Source organism: Anolis carolinensis, chromosome 1 (assembly GCF_035594765.1).
Source record: "Anolis carolinensis isolate JA03-04 chromosome 1, rAnoCar3.1.pri, whole genome shotgun sequence".
Classification (NCBI taxonomy): Eukaryota; Metazoa; Chordata; class Lepidosauria; order Squamata; family Dactyloidae; genus Anolis; species Anolis carolinensis.
Genome location: NC_085841.1, coordinates 90,807,093 through 90,831,033, shown reverse-complemented (window position 1 = coordinate 90,831,033; position 23,941 = coordinate 90,807,093). Strand labels below are relative to the sequence as shown.

Genomic DNA, 23,941 nt, shown 5'->3' with positions numbered 1-23,941 from the left:
TCATTATCTTCTTTGAACCTGAGGCCCCATCCACACTGCCATATAATTCAGTTTCTGAATCCAGATTAGCTCACAGTTGCAAAAACTGTGCAGTTTTTTTAAGCAGTGAGGAAGCCCTAAAACCTTCAGAAATTGATTACATATCAGTCATGCGATGACAGGTTGGTTGACCTCATTGCCACAATCTTCATTATTGTTTTGTTTCCAGGTTCTGTATGTGCCAGATACTGAGCCAATGTCTACAGCTGCTAAACTAGCTTCCTCAAGTCCTGGTGCCACTGTTTCACCTTCATCATCAGATGCGGAGTACGATAAACTTCCGGTAAGATACTCTGAGGATCAGCTATGTTAGACAGAAGTGTGTTCTTCCAGGAAAAATAAACCATCTTATAATGCTTTCAATATGAAGTTTTTTATGTCATAAACCTGTGCTATAATAAGTTTGTAAATCTTTCAGCTGCCATAATGCACAAAGTGTATTTTGGTTTAAGTGTAAAAATCACTCAGTTGTGTTAGATCAGTGGCTCCCAAACTTATTTGGCCTTCTGCCCCCTTTCCAGAAAAAATATGACTCAGTGCCCCCTGGAATGGGGGGAGTGGCTTAGAGGGGTGGGCGTGGCTCCTGCTCAAGAGGGCGGGACTGAGCTTCTCCCCTAGTCTAAGATGCAGGGCTGGGAGGTGGAGTCAGGACTAGGATGGGCGGAGTTATGAGCTCTGAGGCAGGGCTGAGCTGCTATCCATGTCCTGCGGCGCCTGCCAGGACACAGGGGGCATGGCTAGAGGAGGGGGTGGGGCCTCTTCCTAAGTGCCTGACGGGGCTGAACCTCTATACCCCAACCCCGTGTTCTAACAAGCGCCTCAGGGGAGGTATACAGAGGCTCAGCCCTGTCTCCCGCTCTTGGGAAGAAGCCCCGCCCTGGCCCCTAGTCCTGCCCTTTAGTCCTAAAAGTCCTCTCAGGAGAGGTATACAGGCTCAGCCCTGTCTCAGGCTCTTGGAAGGAGGCCCTGCCCCCTTCCCTAGCTTCACCCTCTATGTCCCAACAAGTGCCTCAGAAGAGGTATAGATTCTCAGCCTTGTCTCGGACTCTTGGGAAGAAGCCATGCCCACTCTTCTAGCTCCACCCCCTGTGTGTCCTAACAGGTGCCTCAGGTGCTCAGCCCTGTCTCCGGCACTTGGGAAGAGGCCCCGCCCCTCCTCTAGCCCTGCCCCTGTGTCCTAATAGGTGCCATCACCATCCCCCTGGATCTCTCCAGCGCCCACCGGGGGGCAGTAGCGCCCACTCTGGGAATCACTATTAGATGTATTGCACACTTAATACATGCAAGCATGCCAGTAAATGTATACACTTTCAAGTTACACAGAACTCCTAATTGAAAGGATGATGAGTTCTGTATGGAATGTTATGCTTCTGGGAGATGTTTATGTCTTTTTGCAGAGAATATATCCACTACAAATGTTAACATTAAAGCTTGCTGCTCATTCTGGCTGAATTCTGAGTAACAGAAATAAAGTTCAATTCATCAAATGGAAGGTTCTTATCTGTTATAGAATGAACTGATACATAACATGATCTGCATTCCTGCTCCCGCTGCCCTCAAAAATGTTCTAAACTTTTAGAGACATTTCAGAACCCTTGGTATCTGCTGGGTTTGGTTCCAGGATGGCCCTGTAAACACCAAAATCTGTGGATGCTCATGGTACTCCTATATAAAATACCAAGATCAAGGTTTACTTTTGAGAACTTGTTTTTTTGGCAGGTGGATAGTTTAAAGCCATGGATGGTGGAATATCTTGGTGCAGAATCCATGGACACAGAGCAGGCCTGCGTAGCCTGTGGCCTTCCAGTTGTTTTGGACTTTCAACTCCCAGGAATCCCAGCCAGCTTAATAGTTGTTAGGAATTGTGGGAGCTGAAGTCCAAAACACTTGGAGGACCAAAGGTTGAGAATCACTGATATAGAGGGACAGCTGTACTGTGACCTTGTTGTGCAGATTGAAGAAAGGTTTTTAAAGAAATCATATGAACCTTTTGCACTCAGAAAAATAGTATATTGGATTGTGAATAACTGATTTCACAAAGGACTGCATGCCTGACAAAACTCACATTCCCTAAATGTATGCAAGCTTTTGTAACCTTACACCTTGAAACCATGTCTACAGCTAGGATTGATGGCAGATATTCCCATACTTTTTGGCTCTTTTTTGTGTATTTGTGGGACCTCAGGAACTGAAGATTTGCCCCATTATTTGCTCTTGTGCTCATTACATTCTGAACCAAGAGCCACATTCTTGGGAACTATTCTGTGTTATCTGCATTTCTCTAATGTTTAAGAAAACATTTCTATCGCTTCTCTGTGGTAACTTGCAAGATTCCTTTTTTTTTTTTTTGCTTTGGCAGCAATAAAAATTAGGCAAGATGTATTGCTGATATTGCAGTTGATTTCTTTGGGAATGTTCTTATCTAATCTAATCGTTGTTTATATTTACTGTGTTCTAATGGTATTGAATTTTTTAAATATGCAAGATGTATATGCCATTCATTGAATGTATAATTTTTGTATTGTAGTTATTTCTTTCATATGCAAATGATCAGTGGTCCAAGCATTAATAAACTACTATTACTACTAAAAAGTTGCTTTTGTTTTTAAAGGATGCTGACTTAGCAAGGAAGGCTTGTAGACCACTTCACAGAGTTCTATCATCCACTTCAGAGGAAGATGAGCCAGTTGTTGTCAAGTTTTTAAAAATGAATTGTCGCTACTTCACAGATGGCAAGGTAGAGTTTTGAAAATTTTCTTTGCAACAGATTTCTTTAATAAATTTATAGACAGAAGGCACCATAGAGTGCCAGAAACTCTGCCAGTGTAGAATTGTTGTTTTTATATGGTAAAGATTATCAGACTTTTTAATGAAGTTAACACAGGACACTTAATAATTCTTTTAGCCCATTCAAAGGAATTCTATGGTAACCAAATCAAATGATTTCCAGGGCTACAATGTACATTTCTTAATTAAACAGCATTGACAAATAATGTTCTTATCTTTAGAACATTGATGAAAGTATCCACTGAGATAAGATAAGAAGGTATTGTGTGGAAAAATATTTTTTTAGAAGGGCTATTCAAAGTTCACATCTCAAACCTTTAATTCAGGTGTGTACAGTTTTGATATAAATGCAGACCAGCAGCTATGTTTCATGGTTGCTTGAAATCCCCTCCAGCAATTTTGTAGTCCACAATGGAGCAAAATAGACTTATTGACAATTGAAAGGTTCTGTTTGTCTTTGTGTCTCACAGCTTTAATTTAATGCAGAGCTAGGGATGTTTTCGACTATAGCTTCCATAGTGCCTGTCTCATTCTGGTTGGGATGTAGGCTAAAATGCATGAAAGGTTTTTGTTGTTTGTTGCTGTGTGCCTACAAATAATCTCTGACTTATGGCATCCCTAAGGTAACCTTATCATGGGGACTGAGAGTGTGTGACTCACCCACATTCACCCAGCTGGGTTCCATAACCAAGTAGAGATTTGAACCCTGGTCTCCAAAGTCATAGTCCAATGCTTAAATAACTACACCATGCTTGTTAATGAGTTCTTATTAATGTTATCAATTGCTTTTGATGTTAGATCTAATATATCAACATATCTTATACATTAAGCCAGGATAGTAAACATAGTACGTTTTTCTGTGGAGAACTTTGTTTCATTTGGAAAATTGATGTTCCTTGGTAGAAAGCCAACGAAAACTGTTTTGTGTTATGGATACACAAGATGCAGTATGTTTGCATGCTTGAGATTCTGTAGCAAGAATCCATAGTTAGTATTTTGAGTTAAGGGTGGAACTACATATTTTCCCCATATTCTTGTGTGACCAGTGCTTCTGCTAGTGATCTTTTCTGTACTATACCTAGTACTATGATTCACTTCCCTTGACGTTATTGTATTCTGTGGGGTCCTGCTATTTGTAATCTGTTTAGACACTAGAGCTGCCTTGCTGAGAGTTCTCAGTGACATGCAATTACAAGGATTCCATTGGATAGAGCCATAGTAGTTAAAGTGCAGCAATCATGCTATTAACTGTGTAGTCCAGAGCCCAGAGCGAACTTGTTATAAGAGAAGGTGATTTGGATCAAGGTGGCTTCATGGAGCCAGTGTGGTCTAGTGGTTTGATCCTTGGATGATTACTGTGGAGATCAGAGTTTGAATCCCTGCCCAGCCATGAAACCTACTAGGTCAGTGATTCTCAACCTGGGATCCTCAAATGTTTTGGCCTTCAACTCCCAGGAATTCTAACAGCTGGTAGACTGGCTGGTATTTCTGGCAGTAGTAGGCCAAAATATCTGGAGACCCACAGGTTGAGGACCGCTGTGCTAGGTGATTTTGGGCAGGTTACATTCTCTCAGTCTCAGGGGAAGGCAGTAATAAATCTGTTCTGGACAAATCTTGCTGAGAAAACCCTATGATAAGGTTGCCAACTTGCCATAGGTCAGAAACAACTTGAAGGCAGAGAACAACAAGGCTTCAATGAGAAGGAGGCATTGTTTCACTCTCTGCAGATTGCATCTCTCTTTACGTATTGTCTGTCCCTGCTGATTCTTGAGGTTCCAGATGTGTGTTTGCTCTTCTCTTTTTCTTTCATTGAGTATGCATATAATATGTGGTTACGCTCTAAAAGAGAGAGAGCTTAAGTTGTTTAAATGGAAGACATTGTCATTTGTTTTGCATATAACTATTTACATTTCATATTAGGAACTGAGCCAAATATAAGAAGACAGCTCTGTAAGATGCTAGGGGGTAGCCAAAGTTGGGAAAGGGTTTGGGTTGACTCCTGAATTTTAATAATATTTTGACTCTGGTTAATTAACAATCTAATAGGTCCCATTTCATTGTCGCCAGGGATGAAATTTAAATCCTTTGACCCCTTTTTATAGCTTTAACCTTGTCTGTGAGAGATAGATCTATGCTGAACAGTTGGAACCTTTATCGTTCCTTCATTTTACTAGAATGTTATCTGCTCTGACTATTTTGGGGAAAAATATGATTCCATTGGAGGGAGGAGGATGGTATGAAAGATGCAGAAAACTAAACAGAATTAAGGATGTTCTGGGGTTATGTTATGCTGCTCCATTGTGCTTAATGCCCAATTATTTTTTTTATTTTCAGGGTGTGGTAGGAGGGGTCATGATAGTAACACCCAACACCATAATGTTTGACCCACACAAATCAGACCCGCTGGTAATTGAGAATGGCTGTGAAGAATATGGGCTTCTTTGTCCAATGGAGGAGGTTGTTTCAATTGCACTCTACAATGATATATCTCACATGAAGATTAAAGATGCTCTGCCATCGTAAGATGTATTCTTTGTTGGTTATTTTTTACTCTTATTGGTGGGAGATGGAGGATGATCCGCTGGAAAAGAAAAGGCATAGAAGGCCTCAAGGAGCAAGCCAGCCATTAGGAAGAAGAGCATGAAAATAAGTTAACTGTAATTTTTGAAAATTACCTTTAAGAATGATGATGCTTACTTTAGCCCAAATAATGCTTTTTTTCAGATGATGAAATCTGCATATAGTGATTTTTACCAACACTATTTATGTAAAGTAAAACACAGTACAGTAATTGGAAATTCAATTTATTCATATATGCATATATACAAAAATATATGTGTGCATATATAAAAAATCTGACTTGAATGGTGCTTAAGAGTGTTTTAAGCACCTCACCATGTGAAAGGCAAAAAAAGTTTGAAAAATTTGTCAAACTCTTACTCTTAAGCACAATGCAGAGAAAAGGTAGAAGGAATAGAGAAGGGAACAAAATAACAGGAGTCTAGCAAAAGCATGGATTTAACTAGCCTGGTGTCCATATTTAAATGTGTTTTTCAGGAGAGTATCTCACACCATTAAGGACAAATTGTAGGGTTGGAAGTACCAGATCACATCGGTATACATTATTATGGTGATTGTGGTGGGCAACTGTTGATATTAGACCCAGAAAACCTTGTTGGATTGCACCCTCTGAATTTTATTTTTGAAAAATGTTTGCCTTCAAACATCCTCCTCCCTGTGTGCCTCTTAGTGAACATGGGAAGGACTATTTTAGGGCCAAGGGAAGCCTTTTATTCAACAGGTATTGACCCAGAGTACAACTTCAGTATCACTACCTGTTGGGAAAAGGTATCTTCTGTGTCTAAATCAGCCACAGAAAGTATAAGTATGTGTAGAGGTTGCCTCTAACACCCTCTAAAGGGCATCTGGGGAAAAACTATTTTGGAGTCTCCAAAATGCCCTTGGGCTGTCAGGAACCAGCAGAGAAGCAATATCTGGAGTGTGTGAATCTCACTCTTGGAATATGGCCTGTAGTCACATAATTCATTTCATCATTCATGAGTGCACAGGTAATTTAAAAGGCATGGTGTGCCAAGAAGCATACTAAAGTTTATCGACACAGTATTGATTTCTATGGAATAAAATTATTTCATTATTGTTCTTTATGGTAGAAGACAAAAATGTTTAATGGCATTTCTGTTTGATATAAACAAGACTGGGTAGCTTGCAAGCCTTTCTAAAGCACTCTAGTTAAAACATGTATTCATGAGTTCTAGAATATTATAAACCCTTGGGCAACTCAAAGATTTAATATTTCACTTAACCCAAATGGCAAGAGCCTTGCAGATATTAAAACTTTGTATTTTATGAATTCTGAGCCCTTCTCATGATTTGAATTAAGCTGTGGTTTTGAAAGCTTGGAGTTTATGAGTATAAATATTCTTCTGAACCAACTAAAAGAATCAGTTGTGGAGATAGAATATGTTGGTTCTTAGTGACTGATAAGTTATCTATATATATAAAAGGCTTTTGGCATCACGGCGACTCACAAAACAACAAAACCCAACACCCCCCAAACTCTAAAATTGGCAACACAATCCATCATCCATGCCTCCAGTAACATACAACACAATCACACAAAAAACACAATCACAACACCAAAAAAAGGCCAAAACCCACAACAGGCAATGTACGCATGCGTGCGGAACTCAAAGTATTTTTCGGGACAGCATGGCTGCCCAGGATCAGCTCGCTCAAAGATTTCCCCTAGGTAGCAAGCACCAGGCTTTGAACCACCGAGGCTATTCATTACAATTCTACCACCCCAAAAAAATTCCCCTAAAAGGCAACTACCTAACCTTCCAAGCAGCAAGCCTATTCCTTTCTATTCCACCTCACCAAACAAGGATTCCCATAAGAAAATGGCCAGGCTTTCAGGCTAAAAAGCTATTCACTGTTATTCCACCTACCTAACAAAGAATTCCCATACGCCACAGCAACGCGTGGCCGGGCACAGCTAGTATATAATATAGGAAATGATTATTTTGTTGTTCCTATTGTAGCAATTTAAGACACAAACTAGTTCTTATATTCGTTTTTCCTCACCCATAAGAATACCTACAGGATGCTTAAAAGCAAATTCATTTATTCAATTTCACAACATGCACATCAAAATACAAACCCTTGGTTATATCTGTTCTTTCAACTTCATAATTATTTTATTTCTGTTGACTTGCATTTTATTTTGAAGGATGTCTTTCTTTGGTTTAGTTCACATTATTTCAAGGTTGGTTTAGAGCATTTTAGTTTCTTGCTTCTTTCTTTTTAGCCATGTGTACTTTTATTTGTTTTAGTACCTGTTGCATTATCATTTGTTTTTGTTTCGTTTCCCATTTTTAACATTCCATGTACATCCACCATCTTTCCTGACAGTGACATTCCAAAGGATCTTTGTCCTTTGTACAGGCCTGTGGAGTGGGAAGACCTGGCTTCTGAAAAGGACATCAACCCTTTCAGCAAATTTAAATCCATGAGCAAGGAGAAAAAGAAGCAGAAAGCGGATGGGTTTATCACTCTCAATTCCAAGCTGATCAAATCCCCAGGCAAGGAGAAACCTACAGATTTTGACATCCTTAAATCTTCTGAAAGTTCTTTTTTGGTGACATCCCAGTCAGAAGAAACCCCAAAGGACTCCATTATTGCTGCATATTCCAAAAGGGTGGCTACAGAACAGTCTGGAGAGAGAATTTCTTTAGACCTAACCAAAGACAATTCCCTTCTGAAGGAAGATAGTTTTATAGATCTTGAAGAGTCTTCAGCACAGATTGACAGCAAAGTAAAGCACAGAGATTCAGGAATGGTAGGTGTTTCCCAGGACTGTAAAACAAAAGAGAAAGTTAGGGTACAAGCAACAAATGAAGACAATTGTAAGCAATTAGTAGTGGATTCATCTGAGGCCAAGGAAGCTATCCCTAAAGATGTCCTTGATTCTGAGTCCTGTGAAAAGCTTGATGTAGTTCCTGAAGTGAACAAGGGAGGTAGTTCACCAACAAATAAAATAGAGACCACACTAGATGCAGAAAAGGAACTGAATAAAGATAAGCTTATTGAATTTTACCTCAATAAAGATAAAGGTGAGCCACAAACTACTGATGACTTGACTGAAGTTAAGGAAGAGAGAAATAATATACCAGGAGACGTAGATCTTACACTTAGCTCTTCACATTCCCCTACCACTAAAGACCTTACAGGCAAAAGGGCAGGGCCTGAATTATGTTCTGTTGAGAAGAAAGACTTATTATCAAACGTTGGTTCAGCAGCAGGAACAGAAAAAAAAGAGCTTGGAGGATTGCTAGCTTCTTCGTTGACATCTCATCTAGATAGCAATTCTGAAATCAGACTCTGGCTGCTGCAGAGGATACAAGTGCCCATTGAAGGTTGGTATGCTTGCTATTTTACTGAATAATCTTTGCCATTGTTTTTACTGATTTATCCTACTATTACCTTATGATGGATATTTTAGCAATATAATTTTTTATAATTTCTTCCTGGGTTGAGTTTAAGTTTCTATTCATGTGAAGCTGGGCTGAGAAATGCACAGCTCCCCAGGTATTGTTGGACTGCAATTCTTAGTATCCTTCATCATTGTCCTTTCTGGCTTGTGCTGACAGGAATTGTAGCCCAACTACATTGGGCAGCGCACATGTGTCCCACCCTTGCTGTAAAACACACACTCTGCTACTAAGCGGGTATAGCTGGAAAAGAGAAAACTCATATAACTTTCCTACATTATTGAGGAATTGGGAGTTTTCCACTGTACACACAATAATGTTTTTGATATCTTCAAGCCAAGTCTGCATTGTTACTTATTACTATGTTTTATTGTTATTCAAGTACCAGAAAGGAAACAGGACATCATATTCAATTAAATTTTGGACTGTTTCTTGGGAGGCTGACTCCAGTTTTTGAACCTTGGCTGTTAGTTCTTCATTACTGCAGTTGCTCAATTATATGATTGAATTACTGTATGTATATTTGTGTATGTGTTTCTGTGTGCAGTAGGGTTTGATAGATTGCTCCTCATCAAAAAGACTTTGGAGCAGTATGCAAATGATTTAGAGCACAGTAACAAAAAAAGACAAACACATCAGTGTAAATCAGTGGTTCTCAACCTGTGGGTCCCCAGATGTTTTGGTAAGGTGGCAGGGATTTCTGGGAGTTGCAGGCCAAAACACCCAAGGACCTACGGGTTGAGAACCACTGGTGTAAATGGAGCTTGAGTTTGATTTTCAACCAGAAAACACTCATCTAAAAAGAAAAGTATTTGGCAGATGCATAAACCGGAGTGATGAGCCTGATTTCACCTAGATGGCATTTCTATAGGATAGGAGCTCATAGACATTTAATTTCTATATCTGGTGCTTCCAAGTGAATCTCAGGCTGGATCTACACTGCCATATAGTGCAGTTTCAGAATGCAAATTAACTGCATTGAACTGGATTACACAAATCTACACTGCCATATAATCCAGTTCAATGCAGTTAATTTGCATTCTGAAACTGCACTATATGGCAGTGCAGATGTGGCCTCAGACCCAGCTGAACCACTATGTTTTTCATGTAGTTCCTGTTGGCTTCTCTGCCTCTGGCTGATCTGAATACTCATGAGCAACCATTCTGCAAAACAGTTCTTAGGACACTATCTATAATGTGCAGGGTAATATGAAGATGGCTTTTTCTAAAGTGTCACTGGAAATTGCATAGGTACAATTGCAGAAGAAGGTATGCCAGACCATGACCCGGACCTGGGTGAGCATGAAGTTTATGAAAATGATGAAATGTATATAGGCTATCATAGTAAGTTTCCAATGTCTATCTTGACATTTCGTAGAGCAGTCCAAGCATATTCTAGAATTGTACAGGTTGATTATCCCTTATCTGAAATAGATGCACAAAATGGAATCTTGGAGATAGAACCTAAGACTAAAGACAAAATTTATTTGTTTCATATACAAATTATGCATATAGTCTGAAGGTAATTTTATCTAATATGTGTAATGTTTTTGTGCATGAAACAAAGTTTGTGTCCACTGAAGCAACAGAAAGTGACAGTGTCAGTATCGCAGTCACCCCTATAGTCAATTTTGGGTTTTGAAATATTATGGAGTTTGAGATTCTGGATAAGGGATGTCCAACCTTTACTGCAGGTCTGTGGAATGTGTGCTTTCAGTACTTGCTCATTGACTTCTTGGGCCTTTTTATCCTGCCCTTCCCCCTTACCAATGCCATCTAGCTTTTGATGTTGCTGTTTTGGTGAACTCTCATATGAGGCTGTGAAGCAATGTGGTGTTATTCTTGATTTTTCCTAAAACTTGAATATACATATGTACGTCAGTTAGTAAAGTAGATGTGTTCCTTGCCAGTATTTCTGCAACAGAAAAGTTTGTGCCCAGAGGCAGAAATAACCTGGAAAGAACAGAGATAGGTTCCTACACCACAGATAATGAGTACAGTTCAACAAGTGCAAGTGGAATGAAATATTGGATAGGTACATAAAACATTTTGATCCTTAGAGAGATATTTTTGAAGTCTTTATAAGGATGCTTTCTTCTTTGAGAATGCATCCAGAGAAGACTTCGTCTTTTATCAGCATCCTGTTCTCTTTTTATAGATCTGTTGTTTTTTTTACATGCTGAGTATAGGCATGCTTACTTTTGATGTTCACACATAAATAAAAAATTATTGAGGCAACAGCTGTTTTGCTTCCCTATTGGATGAGGGTGAATCCCCCTCTTTATTTATTGTATTTTGTATTTTGGCCATGCACCTGCAGCTCAACACCAAGTGTCTGTATCTCCAGCCCTCCTTCTCCATCTTTCCAGTTAGACTAGACGAGGGGAAAAAAGTAGAAGTGGGACAGGAGAAAAAAAATATCTTTGTAATAAAGAACTTCATTGTCAGGGGCTTTGTTAACTGAGATATGCTAGGGTGAGACTAGAATATTGGGATCTTCCTCATAACAGGGGCCACATTAAAGTTCATTAATCTGACTTTCCTGCAAGTGGTTTCATATGCGAGGTTGTGTGTGTGTATTTTGCATATGATTAATTCCACTGATTTCTTGAAAGCAGTTGTGTAATCAAAACTGCTGTATATATTTCTGCTTTTGCTTTTACATAATCTGCTTCAGTGTTTTTATTGACAGGCATCTTATCAGTATTTGCAATGCAAATAAAATTCAAAATCCTGCCTGGCATTTCTGTGCAGCCTTTTCTTGATGAAAGTTGAATTGTGCCACGGGTGCATTTGGAATGTTGTAACCTTATGGTCTGTTACATTCAGACATGCTTCCTTCCAAAGAGGAGAAAAGCAAGGCCCCTCCAATGTTTCTGTGCATCAAAGTGGGCAAGCCGATGAGGAAGTCATTCAGCTCCCAAAGTTCCACGATGGCTCAGCAATATAGTAAAAAAAGAAAACAGCCAGAATACTGGTTTGCTGTTCCACGAGAAAGGTAAGCTGTTAGCTTTTCATGAAATTCTTTGGAGGTTCTTTCCAGGGTACTGTATAGGAAAACCACATTTTGTGCTACATCCCTCAATATTTTGTTGCAGGGATGTTTTACATTAAAAATGTCACCATTGCAGTTTTATCACCTTTGCTGGCTAAAATGGATTTCAGCAGCAGTACTTTGGAGCCCAGGTGGCGAAGTGTGTTAAAGCACTGAGCTGCTGAACTTGCAGACCGAAAGGTCCCAGGTTCAAACCCCAGGAGCGATGTGAGCTGTTAGCTCCAGCTTCTGCAAACCTAGCAGTTTGAAAACATGACAATGTGAGTAGATCAATAGGTACTGCTCTGGTGGGAAGGTAACGGTGCTCCATGCAGTCATGCCGGCCACATGACCTTAGAGGTGTCTACGGACAACGCCGGCTCTTCGGCTTAGAAATGGAGATGAGCACCAACCCCCAGAGTCAGACATGATTGGACTTAACGTCAGGGGAAACCTTTACCTTTACTACTTTGCCACTGAAAATATGTGAAATCTCCCCTCATCCCCTTATTATGAATTTTGAGATGAAATGTGAAAATTGTATAAGTATTGTAAGGTGGATTATTGTATGTGGTACTATTAGCAGCAAATATCTCAAATTACCACCTGCTCAACCTTTGCACTCTTAAAATAAAGGTTTATATCTTTTTTTAAAGAAGGAAGGATGCTGTGCTTCAGTAATTGCAGAATGTGAGACATTAAAATATAAAAACCCTTGTGGTGTAGAGATTTGAGTGTTGGACTAGGACTCCAGAAGAGGAGTATTCAAATTCCCACTTGGCCATAGACACCAATTAGGTGACCTTGGACAAATCATACTCTGTCAGCCTCAGAGGAAAACTGTGGTAAAATTTCTCTGCACAAATCTTAACAAGAAATCCCCATGATATGACCACTTTAGGGTTGACATATGTCTAAAAGTACTTGAAGGCGCACAACAACAGGAAGGTGCAACAACAACAACAACAAACAACTTTATATACCACCCTACCTCAAGAGGATTCAGGGAGGTTTCCAACATCGCAAAGAAACCATACAACAAATCAAACATAATAAAGAATAATAAATATTATACAAGACTCTTGTTTTAGTGACAATAGCCTAACAAGGCAGCCACTTTGAAAATGAAATGCTGGTTGATTACACGGCAGTTGCATATGGCTTACTCTGCAGTAAAACTCAGGTGGTCTCTGTGGGATATCTCTGACCTCTATGTGACGTTAGACATGTAGTAAATGCTCCCAAAATATTAGTCTGTCAGCTGAAACAAAGAAATTTGGTTAATCAGTGGCTTGGTCACTGCTGGGTTGTGATTGTGAAACAAGAGACGTTCCAACCTTTTGCACGTAACTGAGGAAGCAATAATCCTTCAAGAAGTGAGCTTTATAAGAGCCCTCCTTGTCTCTGCTTGAATGTTCATGTTGACCCAATTGATATTGGTCTGTTGACTGAAAGGATTTCATTGTATATCTCGCAATGGGGAATGCTAACAGTTCTGGAAGGTAAGTAGAAACGAGCTGCTCTTAGTTTGTGTCTATATGTGATTCATCTCACTGAAGGATGTTATATTATGAAAATATATCTTCAGCTTTGTATAGTGTTGCTACTTATGAAGCATTGGCATATTGGAAAGCAGGCACTGCTACAGAAGTTTTAAACATTAAAATAATATGGAAAGATTAAAGAAAATTACATGGTTGCTCTGCAGGGATTTGCTTCATGTGTGCAATGGATAAATTCACAGTTTACCTAATGATTATCTTTTGCTTCATTTGTGCAATAGTATTTGTGTAATGTTGCCCTGAGAGAAGAACCATCTTTATTCCTATAAATGCTTGGTACAAAAGATTGTGCCAAGGACTCTGGAAGTTATATATGGATGCTTTTCTTTACAAGATTGGTATGGAACAGAAATGTAATAAAGGTATTCCTAGTTTCACCCCGAGTGCCTCGTAGAAAGTTAATCTCAATGAGTTAAATTGACCTTACTTCCAGATAAATGTGCCTAGAAATGAAAGGTATCCCCCATTTTAACAGAGTTCTAAAAGGATGGATATGTTGCAAAGGCCACACTGGAAAATATCACAAATGACAACTACCCAAGTTTTTACCAAAAAATTGTGTACATTCTTACACATTTATTCACAAAACCGAGGAAGCGAGGAAAAGAAGGATCTTAAAATCATAATTGTTATATAGTTTTATTGTATTTTAAAGAATCTCACTGTATTCTGTGTGTTCTGGTGATTGTACAGCTCATATGTGGCTATAAAGAGTCAAACAACTATAAAATATACAATAAAGTCCAAAGAGAAAAACAAATAATATGCAATATTGCAAATACAGAGATAGCTGCAGCAGATAAAAGAGAGACATCAAATTTAATTTAATTTATTTATTTATTTACGACATTTCTCCCCCACCTTTTTCAACCCTGGAGGGGACTCAAGGCAGCTTTACACATAGGCAACTATTTGATGCCTTAAAAATAATGTGCAACTAAAATGAACATTTAAAATAGAATTATAGAATACATTACAACAATTAAAAACATTTAAAACAATACCTTCACAATTAATCACATTATCCATAAGTGTTATCCTGGCCATTCCAATAATTCAAGCACAATAAACATGGGAAATGGTAATGCTAATCTAATTCATGCCTAAGCTATGTAAACTGTTTATCTATATAATAGAGTCACTCTTATCCAACATAAACGGGCCGGCAGAATGTTGGATAAACGAAAATGTTGGATAATAAGGAGGGACTAAGGATAAGCCTATTAAACGTCTAATTATGTTATGATTTTACAAATTAAGCACCAAAATGTGATTTTGAATGAGATTTTCCTGCTTCTTGCAGGGGGTTGGACTGGATGGCCCAACTCCACGACTCTACATCGTCTTCCAACTCTAGTTCTCTTCCAACTCTACGATTCTATGATTCTATGAAAACATCATGTTTTACAACAAGTCTGCCATTTATTTGAGAGTGTGGCTGCACTTGTGTTGTTGTTGGGTGTGTTGGCCCATTGCGCGTTGCTGCCTAGAGAAACAGCTGTGGATCCGGGTGGGAGGCAGACTGTGTTGGATAATACAGAATGTTGGATAAGTGAAGGTTGGATAAGCGAGACTCTACTGTACCTTCTAACATTACTCTCTGCCCATCGGATGAAGTGGGTTGTAAGCCAAGAAAGTTTATGCCGTAAAAAACCTTTGTTACAGAAGACTCTTACAGCTATTGCTTTTGAAAAATTTTGAGATTTTTAGTTGCAGCTTTTGCACACCCGTCAGGGCTAAGAATGACAGATATCAGGCTAAACAAGTGATTGTACCACATGGAATCTTTTCCTTTATTGAAACAATTTGGTGCTGTGGTTGCAAAACCACCTTGTGTGCTGGTAAGCAAAACAAGACATCTTGTTCCTATGGTACTTTGAAGAACCTTTGCAAACTGCACACAGTAGATTTATTTGTGTACAAATATAGGGCTTTTTAGCATTAGAAGAGTGACTCTGAAAAGGTCAGCTATCAAGGTTATTCACTTGTTTTGATTGTCATTGCTTTGTGTGTTTAGGGTTTCAGCCTCTTATCAAGATAACAAGGTTAAGTTAAGCTTAACAATAAAACTGTTGAGATAGGCGATAACACATTAGCCTCAACATGAAATCATGCTATTTAAATGTCATTGGAGTAATGAGGAGAATGAGTTTGAAATAATGACAGTTTTGCGAAGTACAATGATGATGATGATGATGATGATGATGATGATGATATTATGTACACCACATGGATCAAGTTGGGGAACAACAGCAAATTTGATACATAACATCAGTAAAAAAAACTAATGTAAAACCAGTGTATATTAAAAAAACAATTCATATTTTAAAAATCATCTGGGTAGGCCTGCTGTAAAAGATCACCTTATTAGTTTTAAACTCAGACAGTGTAATGCACTGGATTTCAGCACTCTTCCTGCACTGCCTTATTGTATAGTTGAAAGTAGCACAAGTGATTGCAATAGAGGTTTCTTGCTCCAGCACCTAGAAACAGAGAGAGGGAAGATACTTCAAGGGCATCTGGCCCAGTTCTGGGCCAGCAATGCAAAAATCTACTGAAAACATTCTTCTGAGAAGAGAGCATCTCACCTTTGTCTGACTTTTTTTCTTTTTTTTTAATGAGTAGGTTTTTTGGTTGGTTTCCCCATGACTACCTGTCCATGGGCCTGGCAGAAACCCTGTTACTCTGCATATCTAAAAGCTTTCATCAGTTGAAACTCTGTCTTGCAGAAAATTGAATTAGGAAATGCCTGTGCTGAACTTGCCTCCTTAGATTAGGGAAAGGCAGTTTAACAAATACAGCCCACTGGTATAGTACAGAAATTACCAATGCTATTTGGATGGGACCAGATTGTGCTTCTTTTCAACTCTCTACTCCTAATATAACTGGCGGATGTAGCTTTGTGTTCTTTAGGCAAGTGCGAGTCCACCTCTGATAAAGACAGTGATGACCACCTCTGAAATAATGAAAGTAGACAGACAAAACTGGATGAAATAAGGACCAATTTATTTGTCCTATTAGGTAATTAAGATTTAAACCTGGAAAACCTGCTTTGGGCAGGTGGGGGAAGCAACCTGGTGCAGATCTTAGCTGGGGCAGGTGTTTACTTGTGACAAACCTCTCAGTCTGCCCTTGGGTGAAAACACCTAATCCTGAGGGCCATACAATCTAAGGGTTTCTCACCCCCAAGATGGTTGTCTTAAGGCATACTTAAAGATAAGATAAAAAATAAAAATAAATAAATAAATATAAAAAGGCATACTTAGAGCCCCCCCCCCTCCAATCTTGCAAGCTCCAGAACTCAAAAAGGGAGAGCAAGGTCCCATGTCAGCCCCAAGGGCAGACTCGTTCTCAGTTCCCAGGCCCCAGAACCCAAAGAACTTTCACCCAAATGATGCCAAGATGTGCACTGACTTTTGGTATTGCCCCCAAAAAACAGTCTACCTTCACCCCATCCTTCAAATCTTCCAGGAACAGACGATTAACTGTTTCTGATGGTGTATACACCATTGGCCCTAAATAAATCCAACCTCTGAATGTGAGGGGAAATAACCAAAAGAAGAGCAATGTGCACACTTTGGAGCTGAAGTCCAAACTACCCGGAAGATCAGAGGCTGGGAACCACTGGTCTAGACATTCTCTCATTCACAGCATCACAGCTATACAGTCTTGGGTTCAAAAAATGATCTCGTCTTTGCCATGGTAACTTTCCTGGGGGCAGTTAGAGGGTGTAGTCTCATGGAGGGCCTTGGTCCCCTGGCCAACAACTGTTCCTCGGTCTTTGGCCCTTCAGTTCAGGAACACCAGGACAAAATTGCTCCATGTATCTTCCTGATGTAGGAAAGTTTTCAAGTAAGCCTTGTGTCTTTCTGAAAGTAATGAATTTTTAAAGCACAGTTTTGCAGTGTGGAATGACGCAGTTGTAAGTGATGTACAAGGAGACGGATGAAATCATGGCAAGAAGACTTGATAAAAATGTTGCTGCCTTGCGTCTTCCTTTCATGTGGCACCACAAACCAGGTTGGCTCTGGCAATGAGATGGCTCCGGGGTCAAAAGGTCAGAGGAGTCCTCTACACATACGCATTCATCACTTGATCCTCACAATGCCAAGAAACTGTTTTCTTTTCTGTATTCTTTGTCTGCTAGGAGAGCTTACACTTCTCCCTCAGTCTGGATGTTGAATTCCAAAACTGCTTAAAATTCTTGTAGCAAAGGAGACTCAATGCTCAAATAACCATACACGGTGCAATTTCTCAGTTTGGGTGTTCACTTGTGCAAAGTGAGAGCAGGGAGAAAGTATACACCTTGGTTCAGCTGTCATCACACTTCTGGACAGAAAGAAGGAAAAACAAATAGCTGCCATAATCATTGTAAACATACAGAACCTACTTTAAGCAGATGGCAAACAGTGTTTGTACTTTAGCGAACTTTGCACACTTCAAAGTTCATTTTGTTTAACCTTCAGTATTTTTTTCTTATTTTTCAGGGTAGATCATCTATATACCTTTTTTGTGCAGTGGTCACCTGATGTCTATGGCAAAGATGCTAAGGACCAGGGCTTTGTGGTGGTCGAAAAGGATGAGCTGGACATGATAGACAACTTCTTCAGTGAACCCTCAACAAAAAGCTGGGAGGTGAGTTCTTTTTATTTCCAAGTCAGGAGGTGCCCCACTGTGGAAGCGAGACAGAATATCACACGGAAGGTGCACCTGCACTGTAGAATTAATGCAGCTTGACACCACTTTTAACTACCAGGGCTCAATGCTATGGAATCCTGAGAGCTGTAGTCTTGTGATAAATCAGCAATAATTGGCAAAGAAGGCCTTGCAAATTACAGTTCTCATATCAGCCACAGCATTGAGCCATAGCAATTAAAGCAGTGCTTGTAATTTCTTGTTAGCATCTTATTTGTTAAAGTAAATTTGTAATCCTTATTGTTAACAAGAGAGAAGTTAAAAAACAAGGACAGGTTGAAAAAGATATAAAAACAAAAATACAGTTCAAAAACACATTATCTACAATGCATCCTTGTTATTTGGATGCTAGCTTTTGGTTCATATTTAAAATAATCTGACCATTCATGGATGCTGCTTGAATAAGCAAGCAAGCAAACACACACATGCATACTTTCCTAAATTTCCTACTTTTGCTAGGATTATACCTAATATCACAAATTTAACCATGTAGTTCAAATAATGGTACTATTGTAAATGTGACAACAAATAATACATATCCGTAAACATAAACCTGAGTCTCACATGTTTAGATTCTATCTAGAATATAAATACTTCTGGAACAAAAGATAAATTGCAACCCATGAACTGATCTGTATCAAATAAGGACTATTGAAGTACATTTCAGTCAAAACGACATTAAATTTTGGTTGGAAAATTCCATTGTTTTGACCAATCACATTTCTATGTGACCTGCATTCAAAGAGCTGAATTTGCACATATGTACTTGACCAGTTTTTTCCACCACAACAAGTTGGTTATGGTGACACACTTATTGAAGCCTATTTGGGAACTTGTAAATATATGAGGGGTGTGTGTGTATATATATGCATGCGTGTTTATATAATATACAGTTATAGTGTGTTTAAACATAATTAAAGATGTCAGAATTGCAAGATCTTAATTTAAATAAAACATGCAACATACAAATACTTCTCTGTAGCAAAATTGCCTGTGATTATTTGTTTAGCAGTTACATGTTTATCCCCCTTTTTGTTCAGTGAAGTTAAAGTGGTATGCATGCCTCTTCTTTCCACTTCTTTACTATCTATTAATTCTCATCTTAAATATATTTATTTTGCATAAAGTCCTCTTGATTTGGATATTTATGTTGTTAAGTAAGGTTTCACTGGTTCCCAATAATAAAGAAAAGCATAATCAAGCAAATAAATAATAAACAAAGGCATTTTAATGTATGAAAAGTGAATTTCCCCCCAATCAGAGTCAAGCAATGTGAGGGCAAGAAACTCATATTAGGGAAATTGTGCCCCCTTCTGGCATTCCTGCAGAATTTAAAGATCTGAAAGTCTCTTTCAATTGTTTTCTTCTACTTCCTGAAATTAATTTATGCTTTTATAGGTTGAGTATCCCTGATCTAGAAATCTGAAATACAGGGAGACCCCAAGTTACAAACAAGATAGGTTCTGCATGATAATGGGACTTTGAAAAAATGGGCTTGTTGTGGAAACAAAGACTGGTGAGAAAGCTTCAGTTGAGACACCTTTTCCCCCATGCTAACTCTTTCAGGAGTGAATTTCCCTTCCTGGGAGCAGATTTCTCTTGCTTCCTGTTGTCTCACCCCGTTCTTAACTAGGAGTCATTTATAAATCGGATGTTTGTAACCTGAGGATTGCTTGTACTTCAAAATCCAAAAGTTTCCACATGAGTGGCAGGCTTTATGATGGATCAGTGTCCACAAGCCTTGTTTGATGCACAAAATAATTAAAAATACTACTACCTTTAGGCTATGTGTATAAAAGTATATATGAAACATAAGTAACTTTCATGTTTAGGCTAGGATCCCATCACCATAAAATTTCATTATGTGTATGCAAATATTCCAAAATACAAAAAAAAGAAAGATTCAAAACACTTCTCAGTCTAAGCATTTTGGATATGGGATACCCAACATGTAATGTTGTTTCATTACATTTTAATTTAAAACTAGCCTGAATTAAAAATTAGGTTGAGCATTAATAACTTTTAGCCAAGTGAACCAATGAGTTCTTACCTCATTCAAATTTGTATCAAATGTGGTTAAACGTATTTGAGTGAATTTTGCTGTGTGGATTATTATTTTTTCTAGAACAAAAATGCATTTTTATTAAGGTTATATACTTGATATAGATTTGTTAAGTTGTCTATGCATTTGTGATAATCTGATGTAATCAGATTGTTCGTGAAACAAAGAATACCTATGTGAAAGTAACAACAGACTATTTTTATTGTATTGAAGTCTTAATAACCAAAGGGTGACAGTTTTGCCTTCCCCATCTTTTTTGCTCCCCATAAATATATCCCACTTCAGTTAAGGGGAAGAATAAACTATGTGGATGACTACAGCCTTTCCAGAATGAGATGTTATCTATCTCTGTTGTTGCTAGACTGTGGTTATTTGGACAAAATGGACTTTCTATAAAAGTGTTTTTGTTTGTTTGTATATGACAAGTAGAGCTACAAATCGATATATTGGAGTAAACTGACATACTTGGTGACATACTTTTGAATTCTGTGAGAAGTGGGGGGAAATCCAGCAGTTATAACTGGAAAATAGATGCCAGTTTACATCTTCACAGGTTTCTGTTTGTCTCAAGTCTTAAACCTCTGAAAGTAGAAAGTCATCCTGCCCCAGTTTTACCTCCAACTCCTTCCTTTAGTATCCTCATAGAAAAGCTGAAAAGTTTGCAGGAGGGTGATCAGTAGGATGCAGAGCATAAGAGAAAGCAAACCTCACTAAGAGAAGACAGAAATGCTAAGATGAATCCAAAGAGGGACTTATTTGCTCAACTTTAGATTCAGTATGTGATGTGGTTGGAATAAATGAACTGGGGACAGAAGAGAGAAAACCCCAGAGGAAAATGTAAATTAGGCTTCAGAATTTCCTAAAAGAAACAAAAGAGTGCATCACAAAAGCCACACTAAATAGCCATGTTGTGTACATGTTGTTCTTATGTACCTTAAGTTGACCTTGATTTATGGCAATCTTGTTGGGGGGGGGGGGTCTTCTTGGCAAAACGTATGCAGAGGAGGCATTGCCTTCTTAGGGTGAGAGAGCTCCTGCTGTGTCTCTTGACAATAGCATCATTTTCTTCAAAGTTGAATCATTGCAGAGGTGTAAAAATAAAAAAAACAAGATTTAACTTGTTACATTTGCGTTACCTCAAAAGGTTCTAGGATTTTGGAAGATGGAGCTACCGTGTTTCCCCGAAAATAAGACCTCCCCAAAGAATAAGACCTAGCAGGGGTTTGGGGGGATTGCCAAATATAAGGCCTCCCCTGAAAGTAAGACCTAGCAACTAAGGCTGCAGCAGAGTTCCATTGGGAAGCATGGCTGCAGGGCTAAAGCAGCACTCCTCATACACACCGGAGGGAGGGAGGGAGGGAGGGAGAGAAAGTGCTTGCTGGCCTTGCCTTGCCTTGCCTGTCCCCAGCCTCCGTGGCTGCTGCTGCGCTGCCGTTTCTTCCTCCGGAGACAAGGCCATGCTTCCTGGCCATGCTTGCTTCGCCCCCAAGGCTTCTGATTGGCTCCTGGAGCCAGGGCAAGGGAAGGAGGGAGGGAAGGAAGAGGGCTTTCCACTCGTACTGCTCTTTCAGTTTCTTAAAGGTACAGGACGCATTGGGATTCTCCTCTCATCCTTATTCCTATCCTATGCCCTGAAACATTATTTTATACTATTATTCTATTGCCATATTATTATCATCATATTCTGTTACTATTATTATATCCCATTATTATATTATCCTATTAATATATTTTATATCATTATATTATATTTTTCTATTATTATTATTATTATATCATTATATTATTATTCTATTATTATTCTATTATATTTTCATATTATTATTCTGTTATTATTATATTCCATTTTATATTGTCCTATTAATATATTTTATATCATTATATTCTATACTATTATTCAATTATATTATCATATTATTATTTTATCATTATTAGCATATTCTTTTATTATTATTATATTCCATTTTATATTATCCTATTAATATATTTTATATCATTCTATTCCATTCTATTATTCTATTATATTATCCTATTATTATATTATCTAATTAATATATTGTATATCATTATATTATTATTATATTATCATATTATTATTATAGTATATTATATTATTCATCATTCATGACTACATTGAAACTAGAATAGAGAGAAATCAGCGTGGAAACCTTGTGAAACCTAAACTGCAAGAGGTACCATAGATTGTTGCACATGTAAATAATGGTAGTAACAAGACATTCTTGATAGGATTAACAGTTTGTCTGGTTATGCTGGTTTGTGATGACAACTACTTTACAGTATATAATAAATGTTCATTTTGTTGTTCAACAATAAATGTGAGCTCTTCTTCATGGAAAAATAAGACATCCCCTGAAAATAAGACCTAGTGCATCTTTGGGAGCAAAAATTAATATAAGACCCTGTCTTATTTTCGGGGAAACAGGGTATGTTTTCAAGCTCTAGACCAGATGAGAGAGATCATTCCCCAAGAGGCCATGACCCAGAATGAGCAGTGACTTTTCACCAGGACTTTCACATGTATATTTGAAACAAATGACAGCTTGTGATGACTGAAAGGAAGAATTGTGTGCCCAATAGCAATAATATGTTATAAAAATAATATTCTCCTTCAATTGAAATCCTGATCACTTCCAATTTGGAATTACGGTAAAACTGCACTCTGGAAACTAGCCATTCAAAATTATGGCAGCTATGTATAGCTGTTTCATTATAGTACACAAGAGTATTTATTTCTGGAGTACATTACTTTGTGAAGCAAAATGAGTTGTGATCAAGAATAAAAGAGCAATTTAGTTTTTGGTCTTTTTTAAAAAGTTGAATTCCAGGTCTTTTTAGCCAGTGAAGAAGCTATTCTAGTTCATACGTCCTATGGGAATGAAATGCCAAATGTATAAATTGGTTCTCTTAGTCCTCCGCCTATTTCCATCTGTTCTCTACAAGCTGATCTGGTGTTGGCTTGGTTCACCTGTACCTGCAGTACCCACCTATCATGCTGTCTCATATGCCAGGCTTTCCCACACTGTTACCCAAACATTCCCAGCCTACATAGTGTGCAGCCGCAGAAGGAACTAGTTCTGTCTTATCAGAGACAAGTGAAGGTTCCGCTTTTTCTTTTTCTTTATACATATACAGTAGAGTCTCACTTATCCAAGCTAAACGGGCTGGCAGAAGCTTGGACAAGCGAATATCTTGGATAATAAGGAGGGATTAAGGAAAAGCCTATTAAACATCAAATTTGGTTATGATTTTACAAATTAAGCACCAAAACATCATGTTATACAACAAATTTGACAGAAAAAGTAGTTCAATATGCATTAATGCTATGTAGTAATTACTGTATTTACGAATTTAGCACCAAAATATCATGATGTATTGAAAACATTGACTACAAAAATGGCTTGGATAATCCAGAAGCTTGGATAAGCGAGGCTTGGATATGTGAGACTCTACTGTATATATATTCATGGGTCATCAGAATGGGATTGGGAGACAGACAATAGCATATTTTATGCTGTGGACTCAATGATGTGATGAGGTAAGTTGTGTTAATTGGGTGTAGAAAAACTGTCAGGTAAATAGGCCAAGTCCCAGGCTTGGCATCCAACTCTGTATCTGTTGCCCTGTGTGTGTTGGTATGAAGGTGATATATCATCAGTAGTCTCTCTATCGGCTTCTACAAATGATTAGACTTTGGTCCTACCACTAATACAGTCTTAGTTTATAATTTCCT

General features: G+C 38.3%; 1 protein-coding gene and 1 long non-coding RNA gene across 5 annotated transcripts in view; one reads left to right on the top strand and one right to left on the bottom strand.

Annotated features, from left to right (window-relative positions):
* ncoa7 (nuclear receptor coactivator 7) overlaps nt 1-23,941 on the top strand; it is a 128,704-nt gene that overhangs the window by 78,568 nt on the left and 26,195 nt on the right. For 2 of the 4 annotated variants that reach the window (XM_062978989.1, XM_062979006.1), the window contains 6 exons: nt 209-322; nt 2,651-2,776; nt 5,161-5,345; nt 7,792-8,762; nt 11,667-11,835; nt 17,921-18,068. In XM_062978989.1, coding sequence (XP_062835059.1) covers nt 209-322; nt 2,651-2,776; nt 5,161-5,345; nt 7,792-8,762; nt 11,667-11,835; nt 17,921-18,068 — 1,713 coding nt within the window. Of the gene's footprint in view, nt 1-208; nt 323-2,650; nt 2,777-5,160; nt 5,346-7,758; nt 8,763-11,666; nt 11,836-17,920; nt 18,069-23,941 lie in introns of all 4 variants that reach the window. The other 2 variants (XM_062978985.1, XM_062978996.1) reach the window with 1 other exon arrangement.
* LOC103280527 (uncharacterized) lies at nt 14,054-22,631 on the bottom strand. Its single transcript, XR_507395.3, has 2 exons — nt 21,124-22,631; nt 14,054-17,762 (listed from the first exon to the last, which is right to left on the bottom strand). It is a non-coding gene; the product is annotated as an uncharacterized LOC103280527 (long non-coding RNA).